At 38.2% G+C, this 15012-nt stretch overlaps 2 protein-coding genes across 2 annotated transcripts in view; one reads left to right on the top strand and one right to left on the bottom strand.

Annotated features, from left to right (window-relative positions):
• Positions 1–15012, bottom strand: part of LOC117341324 — a 49495-nt gene that overhangs the window by 33286 nt on the left and 1197 nt on the right. The window lies entirely within an intron of this gene.
• LOC117341323 (nicastrin-like) overlaps positions 1–15012 on the top strand; it is a 58829-nt gene that overhangs the window by 7744 nt on the left and 36073 nt on the right. The window contains 4 exon segments of the mRNA XM_033903175.1: positions 6647–6718; positions 7358–7537; positions 8796–8957; positions 14442–14663. Of these exon segments, the coding sequence (XP_033759066.1) occupies positions 6647–6718; positions 7358–7537; positions 8796–8957; positions 14442–14663 (636 nt within the window).

The following is a 15012-nucleotide window of genomic DNA, read 5'->3' on the forward strand; positions in this document are numbered from 1 at the left end:
AGATAACGATAGACCAATTTATCTATTAGATTTGCCGTTGGTCTATTTAAGATATATACACAAAAGACAGAATGTCTTTAAGAATTTTTCCATTGGTGTACTCTTAGACTAAATGGCACAAAACTTTATGAAAAGGTGTTTTCAAAACAGTTGAGTCGACCAACAGGCCACATTTTCCTAGTATAACAGTTGAGAATTGTATTGTTTGGTAACTATTTCTGTAGACTCCATTCTTATCAGGTTACTTTGATTATTTCTTGGGATTTCCGCAGCACAAATTACCAGATAACAGGGACGTCAAGGGTGCGGAAGTGAAAGTCAAAACAAAGATTTCACCTCATTGTAATGGTTTCTTTCTTCTATCCAGACATTTGATTATAAGTAACAACATTATTTATTACAAATTCAACGATAATTATTTATAAATAAAGTTGATCTCAGTTGACACATCAATATATATATGGCTCTATTTATCCAGAACAGTGATGTTGTGGGTTGTTGGTTACCTTGGAGTTTGGAGAAGGAAATCAATTTTGTATAAACAGTAAATCTACCCCCACACAAAAGCAGCAGTGTCCATTGTCTGTTAGAGAGATATATAACAGCAGTGTCCATTGTCCATTAGAGATATATATAACAGCAGTGTCCATTGTCCGTTAGAGAGATATATAACAGCAGTGTCCATTGTCCATTAGAGATATATGACAGCAGTGTCCATTGTCTGTTAGAGAGATATATAACAGCAGTGTCCATTGTCTGTTAGAGATATATAACAGCAGTGTCCATTGTCTGTTAGAGATATATAACAGCAGTGTCCATTGTCTGTTAGAGAGATATATAACAGCAGTGTCCATTGTCCGTTAGAGAGATATATAACAGCAGTGTCCATTGTCCATTAGAGATATATATTACAGCAGTGTCCATTGTCTGTTAGAGAGATATATAACAGCAGTGTCCATTGTCCGTTAGAGAGATATATAACAGCAGTGTCCATTGTCCATAGGAGAGATATATAACAGCAGTGTCCATTGTCTGTTAGAGAGATATATAACAGCAGTGTCCATTGTCTTTTAGAGAGATATATAACAGCAGTGTCCATTGTCTGTTAGAGAGATATATAACAGCAGTGTCCATTGTCTGTTAGAGAGATATATAACAGCAGTGTCCATTGTCTGTTAGAGATATATAACAGCAGTGTCCATTGTCCGTTAGAGAGATATATAACAGCAGTGTCCATTGTCTGTTAGAGAGGTATATAACAGCAGTGTCCATTGTCTGTTAGAGATATATAACAGCAGTGTTCATTGTCCGTTAGAGATATATAACAGCAGTGTCCATTGTCCCTTAGAGAGATATATAACAGCAGTGTCCATTGTCTGTTAGAGAGATATATAACAGCAGTGTCCATTGTCCGTTAGAGAGATATATAACAGCAGTGTCCATTGTCCCTTAGAGAGATATATAACAGCAGTGTCCATTGTCTGTTAGAGAGATATATAACAGCAATGTCCATTGTCCGTTAGAGAGATATATAACAGCAGTGTCCATTGTCCGTTAGAGAGATATATAACAGCAGTGTCCATTGTCTGTTAGAGAGATATATAACAGCAGTGTCCATTGTCTGTTAGAGATATATAACAGCAGTGTCCATTGTCTGTTAGAGAGATATATGACAGCAATGTCCATTGTCCGTTAGAGAGATATATGACAGCAATGTCCATTGTCTGTTAGAGAGATATATAACAGCAGTGTCCATTGTCTGTTAGAGAGATATATAACAGCAGTGTCCATTGTCCCTTAGAGAGATATATAACAGCAGTGTCCATTGTCTGTTAGAGAGATATATAACAGCAGTGTCCATTGTCCGTTAGAGATATATAACAGCAGTGTCCATTGTCCCTTAGAGAGATATATAACAGCAGTGTCCATTGTCCGTTAGAGAGATATATAACAGCAGTGTCCATTGTCCGTTAGAGATATATAACAGCAGTGTCCATTGTCACTTAGAGAGATATATAACAGCAGTGTCCATTGTCTGTTAGAGAGATATATAACAGCAGTGTCCATTGTCCATTAGAGAGATATATAACAGCAGTGTCCATTGTCTGTTAGAGAGATATATAACAGCAGTGTCCATTGTCCATTAGAGAGATATATAACAGCAGTGTCCATTGTCTGTTAGAGAGATACATGTATATAACAGCAGTGTCCATTGTCTGTTAGAGAGATATATAACAGCAGTGTCCATTGTCTGTTAGAGAGATATATAACAGCAGTGTCCATTGTCTGTTAGAGAGATATATAACAGCAGTGTCCATTGTCTGTTAGAGAGATACATGTATATAACAGCAGTGTCCATTGTCTGTTAGAGAGATATATAACAGCAGTGTCCATTGTCTGTTAGAGAGATATATAACAGCAGTGTCCATTGTCTGTTAGAGAGATATATAACAGCAGTGTCCATTGTCCATTAGAGAGATATATAACAGCAGTGTCCATTGTCCCTTAGAGAGATATATAACAGCAGTGTCCATTGTCCGTTAGAGAGATATATAACAGCAGTGTCCATTGTCTGTTAGAGAGATATATAACAGCAGTGTCCATTGTCTGTTAGAGAGATATATAACAGCAGTGTCCATTGTCTGTTAGAGAGATATATAACAGCAGTGTCCATTGTCCATTAGAGAGATATATAACAGCAGTGTCCATTGTCTGTTAGAGAGATATATAACAGCAGTGTCCATTGTCCCTTAGAGAGATATATAACAGCAGTGTCCATTGTCTGTTAGAGAGATATATAACAGCATTGTCCATTGTCCGTTAGAGATATATAACAGCAGTGTCCATTGTCCCTTAGAGAGATATATAACAGCAGTGTCCATTGTCCGTTAGAGAGATATATAACAGCAGTGTCCATTGTCCGTTAGAGATATATAACAGCAGTGTCCATTGTCCATTAGAGAGATATATAACAGCAGTGTCCATTGTCCGTTAGAGAGATATATAACAGCAGTGTCCATTGTCCATTAGAGAGATATATGACAGCAATGTCCATTGTCCATTAGAGAGATATATAACAGCAGTGTCCATTGTCCCTTAGAGAGATATATAACAGCAGTGTCCATTGTCCGTTAGAGAGATATGTAACAGCAGTGTCCATTGTCTGTTAGAGAGATATATAACAGCAGTGTCCATTGTCTGTTAGAGAGATATATAACAGCAGTGTCCATTGTCTGTTAGAGAGATATATAACAGCAGTGTCCATTGTCCATTAAAGAGATATATAACAGCAGTGTCCATTGTCTGTTAGAGAGATATATAACAGCAGTGTCCATTGTCTGTTAGAGAGATATATAACAGCAGTGTCCATTGTCTGTTAGAGAGATATATAACAGCAGTGTCCATTGTCTGTTAGGGAGATACATGTATATAACAGCAGTGTCCATTGTCCGTTAGAGAGATATATAACAGCAGTGTCCATTGTCTGTTAGAGAGATATATAACAGCAGTGTCCATTGTCTGTTAGAGAGATATATAACAGCAGTGTCCATTGTCTGTTAGAGAGATATATAACAGCAGTGTCCATTGTCTGTTAGGGAGATACATGTATATAACAGCAGTGTCCATTGTCCGTTAGAGATATATATAACAGCAGTGTCCATTGTCCGTTAGAGAGATATATAACAGCAGTGTCCATTGTCCGTTAGAGAGATATATAACAGCAGTGTCCATTGTCCGTTAGAGAGATATATAACAGCAGTGTCCATTGTCCGTTAGAGATATATATAACAGCAGTGTCCATTGTCCGTTAGAGATATATATAACAGCAGTGTCCATTGTCCGTTAGAGAGATATATAACAGCAGTGTCCATTGTCCGTTAGAGAGATATATAACAGCAGTGTCCATTGTCTGTTAGAGAGATATATAACAGCAGTGTCCATTGTCTGTTAGGGAGATACATGTATATAACAGCAGTGTCCATTGTCTGTTAGAGAGATATATAACAGCAGTGTCCATTGTCCGTTAGAGATATATAACAGCAGTGTCCATTGTCCGTTAGAGAGATATATAACAGCAGTGTCCATTGTCTGTTAGAGATATATAACAGCAGTGTCCATTGTCTGTTAGAGAGATATATAACAGCAGTGTCCATTGTCCGTTAGAGAGATATATAACAGCAGTGTCCATTGTCCGTTAGAGAGATATATAACAGCAGTGTCCATTGTCCGTTAGAGAGATATATAACAGCAGTGTCCATTGTCTGTTAGAGAGATATATAACAGCAGTGTCCATTGTCTGTTAGGGAGATACATGTATATAACAGCAGTGTCCATTGTCCGTTAGAGATATATATAACAGCAGTGTCCATTGTCCGTTAGAGAGATATATAACAGCAGTGTCCATTGTCCGTTAGAGAGATATATAACAGCAGTGTCCATTGTCCGTTAGAGAGATATATAACAGCAGTGTCCATTGTCCGTTAGAGATATATATAACAGCAGTGTCCATTGTCCGTTAGAGATATATATAACAGCAGTGTCCATTGTCCGTTAGAGAGATATATAACAGCAGTGTCCATTGTCCGTTAGAGAGATATATAACAGCAGTGTCCATTGTCTGTTAGAGAGATATATAACAGCAGTGTCCATTGTCTGTTAGAGAGATATATAACAGCAGTGTCCATTGTCTGTTAGGGAGATACATGTATATAACAGCAGTGTCCATTGTCTGTTAGAGAAATATATAACAGCAGTGTCCATTGTCCGTTAGAGATATATAACAGCAGTGTCCATTGTCCGTTAGAGAGATATATAACAGCAGTGTCCATTGTCTGTTAGAGATATATAACAGCAGTGTCCATTGTCTGTTAGAGAGATATATAACAGCAGTGTCCATTGTCCGTTAGAGAGATATATAACAGCAGTGTCCATTGTCCGTTAGAGAGATATATAACAGCAGTGTCCATTGTCCGTTAGAGAGATATATAACAGCAGTGTCCATTGTCCGTTAGAGATATATATAACAGCAGTGTCCATTGTCTGTTAGGGAGATACATGTATATAACAGCAGTGTCCATTGTCTGTTAGAGAGATATATAACAGCAGTGTCCATTGTCCGTTAGAGATATATAACAGCAGTGTCCATTGTCCCTTAGAGAGATATATAACAGCAGTGTCCATTGTCTGTTAGAGAGATATATAACAGCAGTGTCCATTGTCCGTTAGAGAGATATATAACAGCAGTGTCCATTGTCCGTTAGAGAGATATATAACAGCAGTGTCCATTGTCCGTTAGAGAGATATATAACAGCAGTGTCCATTGTCCGTTAGAGATATATATAACAGCAATGTCCATTGTCTGTTAGGGAGATACATGTATATAACAGCAGTGTCCATTGTCTGTTAGAGAGATATATAACAGCAGTGTCCATTGTCTGTTAGAGAGATATATAACAGCAGTGTCCATTGTCCGTTAGAGAGATATATAACAGCAGTGTCCATTGTCCGTTAGAGAGATATATAACAGCAGTGTCCATTGTCCGTTAGAGATATATAACAGCAGTGTCCATTGTCTGTTAGGGAGATACATGTATATAACAGCAGTGTCCATTGTCCGTTAGAGAGATATATAACAGCAGTGTCCATTGTCCGTTAGAGAGATATATAACAGCAGTGTCCATTGTCCGTTAGAGAGATATATAACAGCAGTGTCCATTGTCCGTTAGAGAGATATATAACAGCAGTGTCCATTGTCCGTTAGAGAGATATATAACAGCAGTGTCCATTGTCCGTTAGAGATATATAACAGCAGTGTCCATTGTCCGTTAGAGAGATATATAACAGCAGTGTCCATTGTCCGTTAGAGATATATAACAGCAGTGTCCATTGTCCGTTAGAGAGATATATAACAGCAGTGTCCATTGTCCGTTAGAGAGATATATAACAGCAGTGTCCATTGTCCGTTAGAGAGATATATAACAGCAGTGTCCATTGTCCGTTAGAGATATATAACAGCAGTGTCCATTGTCCGTTAGAGAGATATATAACAGCAGTGTCCATTGTCCGTTAGAGATATATAACAGCAGTGTCCATTGTCCGTTAGAGAGATATATAACAGCAGTGTCCATTGTCCGTTAGAGAGATATATAACAGCAGTGTCCATTGTCCGTTAGAGATATATAACAGCAGTGTCCATTGTCCGTTAGAGATATATAACAGCAGTGTCCATTGTCCGTTAGAGAGATATATAACAGCAGTGTCCATTGTCCGTTAGAGAGATATATAACAGCAGTGTCCATTGTCCGTTAGAGATATATAACAGCAGTGTCCATTGTCCGTTAGAGAGATATATAACAGCAGTGTCCATTGTCCGTTAGAGATATATAACAGCAGTGTCCATTGTCCGTTAGAGAGATATATAACAGCAGTGTCCATTGTCCGTTAGAGAGATATATAACAGCAGTGTCCATTGTCCGTTAGAGAGATATATAACAGCAGTGTCCATTGTCCGTTAGAGAGATATATGACAGCAAATTCTTAAAATCCTTCAGATGTGTTTCCCCATGTTCAATGCAATATCCAGGTGGTCGAAACATCTGACCCTCTTGTTGATAGATATTCTGTAGAAAATTAAATCTAATTTCAGTGTTTTGAGAGTTTCAACAAACCAATTGATGGAAATCCGCGGAACTACCCCCTTTGTGCTGTTGAATTAAAGGTAAGACATAATACAAAAATATCTAATTTCATGCAGAAATACATTTTGCCTCTGGATGTCCATTCCTTCTTTCATTGACTTTATTGGGCAGTACATACACAGATACTGTCCTGCTTAATCATGAAAATACTTTCCAATAATTAGTGCATCACATGACAAAATACTGACTTAAGTCTAATTGGCAACACGAATTGGTACAAATTGTGAATTTCATATTTCTGGGGTCTCCCGTTTGCCCTGGGGAGGGGGTAAAGTTTCGTATTATAGTTCATGTATTCAAACCCTGAGTTTAGTTACAGTGTGAACATCCGACAGATTAGATGAATTCTAATTTTTTGTTGTATTTTTTGGTGAAAACCTTAATTTTGAGAAATTGATATAAAATCTTTATTGGTTCTCCCAGATTAATTGATTTACAAATGTGTTTGTAGCCAAATTGGAATTAATTCTTTATATCAATATCATAATAATCATATTTTCCTCTCAATTTTTAGAAAGAGTGATTTTTAGAGTAAAAAATACTCATCATTTAGGTGAATTTATGTTCAACAAGACTAGTACATGTTAAAATTAGCTTGCCAAAGGCAATTTAGTGTTTCTGTGAGCCCTGATCTGAGTTAAATGTACATGTATTTGTAGGACAGTATGTCTGGGTCCAAGGATTCTGTGACGTGTATCCGTCGTAACAATATGCAAGCCAGCCTCGATCCTGAGACGTATTGTGACCCTCTTGGTGATAAAAATATTGTGGCTCCCCTGAAGTCTGTACCTAGTACAGAGGACTACCCGGACAACTCTGTCATAGTGGCAGCTGCAAGGGTAAGATTGATAAGCTTACATATACTTAGCTAACTATAAGTTTACATGTACTTGTATTAGAAATTTATATGCAAATTTGTTGTTAGCCATTAAGTCATGCTTAAGTCAGACGGACAGACGGTTTGTCTGCCAGCACTTTTACGTAACTTGAGTTTCCTTGGGCTGATCTACCTCTAACTACAGTGCATTATAAGGGCTTGCTTGGGATTACTTTCTGTTAAAATGTCAAGGTCACTGATGCTAAATATAGTAAATCAGTTTCATACAATAACTTGTCTTTTGCCAGTCAAACTGATAGTTGAAAACGATCTACCTCCACCTTCATGCAGTACTGTTTCCTTATTGGAAGTGCTTTCCTGGGATTGCTTTTATCAGTGCAATTGTCAAAGATCAAGGTCGCTTTTACTATAAATAGAAAATCAGTGTTAAGCAATAACTTTTTCCTTGGGCAATTGTAGCTTAAACTTCATACAGTGCTTCCTTATTGAATAGCTTGCTTAGGCATTTACAGCATCAAAATTTAAAGGTCAAGGTCAATATCAATAAACAAATCACTTTCCATGCAAAATCTAAAGTTTGCTTTGGCCAATTTAACACACAGTCAGTACTTCTCTTCTTAAAGTGGTTACTTAGAATTGATTTACAGTTTGAAAGGTCAAGGCCACTTTTACCTACATATTTCTATAATGTATTCTGGCCGGGTAATTCCTAACCCATACAATGAAGTGAAGGAATTTTGGTTGTTTTTGGAAAAAAAAATTTGAATTTTTTGTGAATTTTGGAGTTTTCTAATATTGTCCAGAGCCTGACCCTTGCAATAGAGACACCTCGTTCACATTTTGGGAAAACCCGCAGAAACTTGTGTGATTATTATATTACCAAACTGACAAAGTGGGACAGACAAGACATATATTAATTACTACTTGTAATACTTCAATATTCAAATGGCTAATATAGGTGACTAATTAGCAGCATTTACCTGATGTTATCATTTCATTCCTGGAATGATAACAGGGTTATCTCCCCCACGCTTTATTCCATACTACATACGGTTATCAAATTTTGTTTGTAAGTTCTCTTGTTTGTCAACAGAATATGTCAGTAATATTAAACTCGATAAAAGGAAAGATAATGATAAGAGTACAAAACTGTACTGACTGTTTCAAAAACAAAAATACACATCGTATAACTTATACCCCATAGACAAAGACTAAAATCTTGTGACATTAACTTTTGCTTTATTTAATTACATAATCAGATGGACACATTTTCCATGTTTGAAAATGAATACCCTGGAGCTGACAGTCATGTGACAGGAATTGTCGGACTACTCGCTGCAGCTGAGGCCATCGGTAAAGTAAAGGAGAGCATCATCAAGGGAGACAACTCCAAAGATATTCTGTTTGCCTTCTTCCAGGGTGTAAGTATAAATTGTTTAATTGTTGCATGTGAACAGCCAGGTTTGTTTTTCACTGAATAACACAAAGGAGGCCCTTTGCTTGTTGTAGAGCAATTGGGGGTCTTATTCAAATCACAACCACAACACGTACACAACATCCGCAACATGTACAGTACACAACAACCACAACATGTACAGTACACAACAACCACAACATGTACAGTACACGACAACCACAACATGTACAGTACACAACAACCACAACATGTACAGTACAAAACAACCACAACATGTACAGTACACAACAACCACAACATGTACAGTACACGACCACAATATGTACAGTACACGACAACCACAACATGTACAGCACACGACAACCACAACATGTACAGTACACAACTACAACATGTACAGTACACGACAACCACAACATGTACAGTACACGACAACCACAACATGTACAGTACACAACAACCACAACATGTACAGTACACAACAACCACAACATGTACAGCACACAACTACAACATGTACAGTACACGACAACCACAACATGTACAGTACACAACTACAACATGTACAGTACACGACAACCACAACATGTACAGTACACGACAACCACAACATGTACAGTACACAACAACCACAACATGTACAGTACGAAACAACCACAACATGTACAGTACACAACAACCACAACATGTACAGTACACAACAACCACAATATGTACAGTACACAACAACCACAACATGTACAGTACACAACAACCACAACATGTACAGTACACAACAACCACAACATGTACAGTACACGACAACCACAACATGTACAGTACACAACAACCACAACATGTACAGTACACAACAACCACAACATGTACAGTACACAACAACCACAACATGTACAGTACACAACAACCACAACATGTACAGTACGAAACAACCACAACATGTACAGTACACAACAACCACAACATGTACAGTACACAACAACCACAATATGTACAGTACACAACAACCACAACATGTACAGTACACAACAACCACAACATGTACAGTACACGACAACCACAACATGTACAGTACACGACAACCACAACATGTACAGTGCACAACAACTACAACATGTACAGTACACAACCACAACATGTACAGTACACAACCACAACATGTACAGTACACAACAACCACAACATGTACAGTACACGACAACCACAACATGTACAGTACACGACAACCACAACATGTACAGTACACGACAACCACAACATGTACAGTACACAACCACAACATGTACAGTACACAACCACCACAACATGTACAGTACACAACCACAATATGTACAGTACACAACAACCACAACATGTACAGGAACAACAACCACAACATGTACAGCACACAACAACCACAACATGTACAGTACACGACAACCACAACATGTACAGTACACAACCACAACATGTACAGTACACGACAACCACAACATGTACAGTACACGACCACAATATGTACAGTACACAACAACCACAACATGTACAGTACACAACAACCACAACATGTACACAACAACCACAACATGTACAGTACACAACCACAACATGTACAGTACACGACAACCACAACATGTACAGTGCACAACAACTACAACATGTACAGTACACAACCACAACATGTACAGTACACAACAACCACAACATGTACAGTACACAACAACCACAACATGTACAGTACACGACAACAACATGTACAGTACACGACAACCACAACATGTACAGTACACAACAACCACAACATGTACAGTACACAACCACAACATGTACAGTACACAACAACAACAACATGTACAGTACACAACCACAACATGTACAGTACACAACAACCACAACATGTACAGTACACAACAACCACAACATGTACAGTACACAACAACCACAACATGTACAGTACACGACAACAACATGTACAGTACACAACAACCACAACATGTACAGTACACAACAACCACAACATGTACAGTACACGACAACCACAACATGTACAGTACACAACAACAACATGTACAGGAACAACAACCACAACATGTACAGTACACAACAACCACAACATGTACAGTACACAACAACCACAACATGTACAGTACACGACAACCACAACATGTACAGTACACGACAACCACAACATGTACAGTACACGACAACCACAGTACACGACAACCACAACATGTACAGTACACGACAACCACAACATGTACAGTACACAACAACCACAACATGTACAGTACACAACAACCACAACATGTACAGTACACAACAACCACAACATGTACAGTAAACAACAACCACAACATGTACAGTACACAACAACCACAACATGTACAGTACACAACAACCACAACATGTACAGTACACGACAACCACAACATGTACAGCACACAACAACCACAACATGTACAGCACACAACAACCACAACATGTACAGTACACAACAACCACAACATGTACAGCACACAACAACCACAACATGTACAGTACACAACAACCACAACATGTACAGTACACAACAACCACAACATGTACAGTACACAACAACCACAACATGTACAGTACACAACAACCACAACATGTACAGTACACAACAACCACAACATGTACAGTACACAACAACCACAACATGTACAGTACACGACAACCACAACATGTACAGTACACAACAACCACAACATGTACAGTACACAACAACCACAACATGTACAGTACACAACAACCACAACATGTACAGTACACAACAACCACAACATGTACAGTACACAACAACCACAACATGTACAGTACACAACAACCACAACATGTACAGTACACAACAACCACAACATGTACAGTACACAACAACCACAACATGTACAGTACACAACAACCACAACATGTACAGTACACAACCACAACATGTACAGTACACGACAACCACAACATGTACAGTACACGACAACCACAACATGTACAGTACACAACAACCACAACATGTACAGTACACAACCACAACATGTACAGTACACAACAACCACAACATGTACAGTACACAACAACCACAACATGTACAGTACACAACAACCACAACATGTACAGTACACAACAACCACAACATGTACAGTACACAACCACCACAACATGTACAGTACACAACCACCACAACATGTACAGTACACAACAACCACAATATGTACAGTACACAACAACCACAACATGTACAGTACACAACAACCACAACATGTACAGTACACAACCACAACATGTACAGTACACGACAACCACAACATGTACAGTACACGACAACCACAACATGTACAGTACACAACAACCACAACATGTACAGTACACAACCACAACATGTACAGTACACAACAACCACAACATGTACAGTACACAACAACCACAACATGTACAGTACACAACAACCACAACATGTACAGTACACAACAACCACAACATGTACAGTACACAACCACCACAACATGTACAGTACACAACCACCACAACATGTACAGTACACAACAACCACAATATGTACAGTACACAACAACCACAACATGTACAGTACACAACAACCACAACATGTACAGTACACGACAACCACAACATGTACAGGAACAACAACCACAACATGTACAGTACACGACCACAATATGTACAGTACACAACAACAACAACATGTACAGTACACAACAACCACAACATGTACAGTACACGACAACCACAACATGTACAGTACACAACAACCACAACATGTACAGTACACAACAACCACAACATGTACAGTACACAACAACCACAACATGTACAGTACACAACTACAACATGTACAGTACACAACCACAACATGTACAGTACACAACAACCACAACATGTACAGTACACAACAACCACAACATGTACAGTACACAACAACCACAACATGTACAGTACATGACAACCACAACATGTACAGTACACAACAACCACAACATGTACAGTACACGACAACCACAACATGTACAGTACACAACAACCACAACATGTACAGTACACAACAACCACAACATGTACAGTACACAACCACAACATGTACAGTACACAACCACAACATGTACAGTACACAACAACCACAACATGTACAGTACACAACAACAACAACATGTACAGTACACAACAACCACAACATGTACAGTACACAACCACAACATGTACAGTACATGACAACCACAACATGTACAGTACACAACAACCACAACATGTACAGTACACAACAACTACAACATGTACAGTACACAACAACTACAACATGTACAGTACACAACAACCACAACATGTACAGTACACGACAACCACAACATGTACAGCACATGACAACCACAATATGTACAGTACACAACAACCACAACATGTACAGTACATGACAACCACAACATGTACAGTACGAAACAACCACAACATGTACAGTACACGATAACCACAACATGTACAGTACACAACAACCACAACATGTACAGTACACAACCACAACATGTACAGTACTGTACATGTTCAACATGTATATAACACACAACAATTTAACAACACAGAATAGCCCACGTTTTTATCTCCTTGGGTATAAGATTGATATATATCACCACATCAGATGTTAGGCTATTCAACTCAACCATGTATCTGTTTCCATAAATAATTTATTGCTTATCACTATTTCTTGAGAAGTTCTGGGTTCTTGTTTAATTATTATTCTGAAATGGACTATTGTCCTTGGCATTCTATTTAGGCATTGTTGCGATATACATTCAGTACAAATCTTATTGTTAGTGATTGTTTTCTCTGGATGTAGTCCGAGTCTTATTGTATCTATTAGTATAATAATAGTTATTACTTACAAATTAAACAAAGTCATCCTATTATCAGTGAGCAGAAGCACACCTGCTGATAGCAGCCATATTGTTTGTTATGACAGCTGTATAGATAGAGCTAGCTAGCTAGACTGAAGTTTCGTATTTTTTATGGCTAACACGTGCACTTCCATGGCCAACTAAATTCCTATATAGCAGACAATATTTATATTGTATTTTAACTCTTAATTGTTTGGTAATCTGGCTGGACTGGCCAGAATAACTTACAGCCATCAGGTTCTATTGTCATCTGACTGGACGGGCCAGAATGACTTACAGCCATCGGGTTCTGGGTCATCTGACTGGACAGGCCAGAATCATGACTTACAGACATTGGGTTCTGGGTCATCTGACTGGACGGGCCAGAATGACTTACAGCCATCGGGTTCTGGGTCATCTGATGTCCGCTGTTTGTAAACATTTTCACATTATTTAGTTCTCTTCAACCCCTGAACCAGTTAATGTCTCTGTATCTACTCAGGAATATGGTAGCTTGAGCTCAGGACATTTCCTGATGTAATGTAATAGATGTATAAACTAAATGTCAGTTACATTTAATAATTTTCTCATTGTGTAAATCATTTTGTGTGATTCAGGAGGCCTTTGATTACATCGGTAGCAGTCGAACTGTGTATGACATGGAAAAGGATAAGTTTCCTCAGGAACCAGTATCCGGGGAGACCCACGTCCATCCCATCAACCTTCAACATATATCTCACTTCGTAGAGGTTAGCCAGCTCGGTCTCCGTGACGATGACAAGCTATGGATTCATACTGACCCAATTAGTGTGAAAAGTAGCAAGAAAATTTCTGAAGAGGTGAAGTTTCCTAATTAGGTCAAGAGCAATTGGTTCATTGTCTGCTGTCAATCAATTAAAAACTTTTCCCTTTCATCTGTAGGTTAATAAATTTGTCCTATTTTATATGTGGTGGAAACTGACAACTAGATAAGGTTTTTAGGTTTTGCAAAAATCAATCATGTTTTATTAAGTTTTCATTCAAGCTGTAAACAGATTCAGGAATTGCAATGTGATATCGTTGTCTATTACAAGTAACCCCTACAACCTGATAAAGATTTTATTTCTGTCAACATTGCTCTGATTAGAAGAAATTCTATGTGAGAATTTACGTATGGTATGGGGTAAAACTGAAATAGGACAAGAGTTA

The sequence above is a fragment of the Pecten maximus genome, chromosome 13 (genome assembly GCF_902652985.1).
Source record: "Pecten maximus chromosome 13, xPecMax1.1, whole genome shotgun sequence".
NCBI classification, from domain to species: Eukaryota; Metazoa; Mollusca; class Bivalvia; order Pectinida; family Pectinidae; genus Pecten; species Pecten maximus.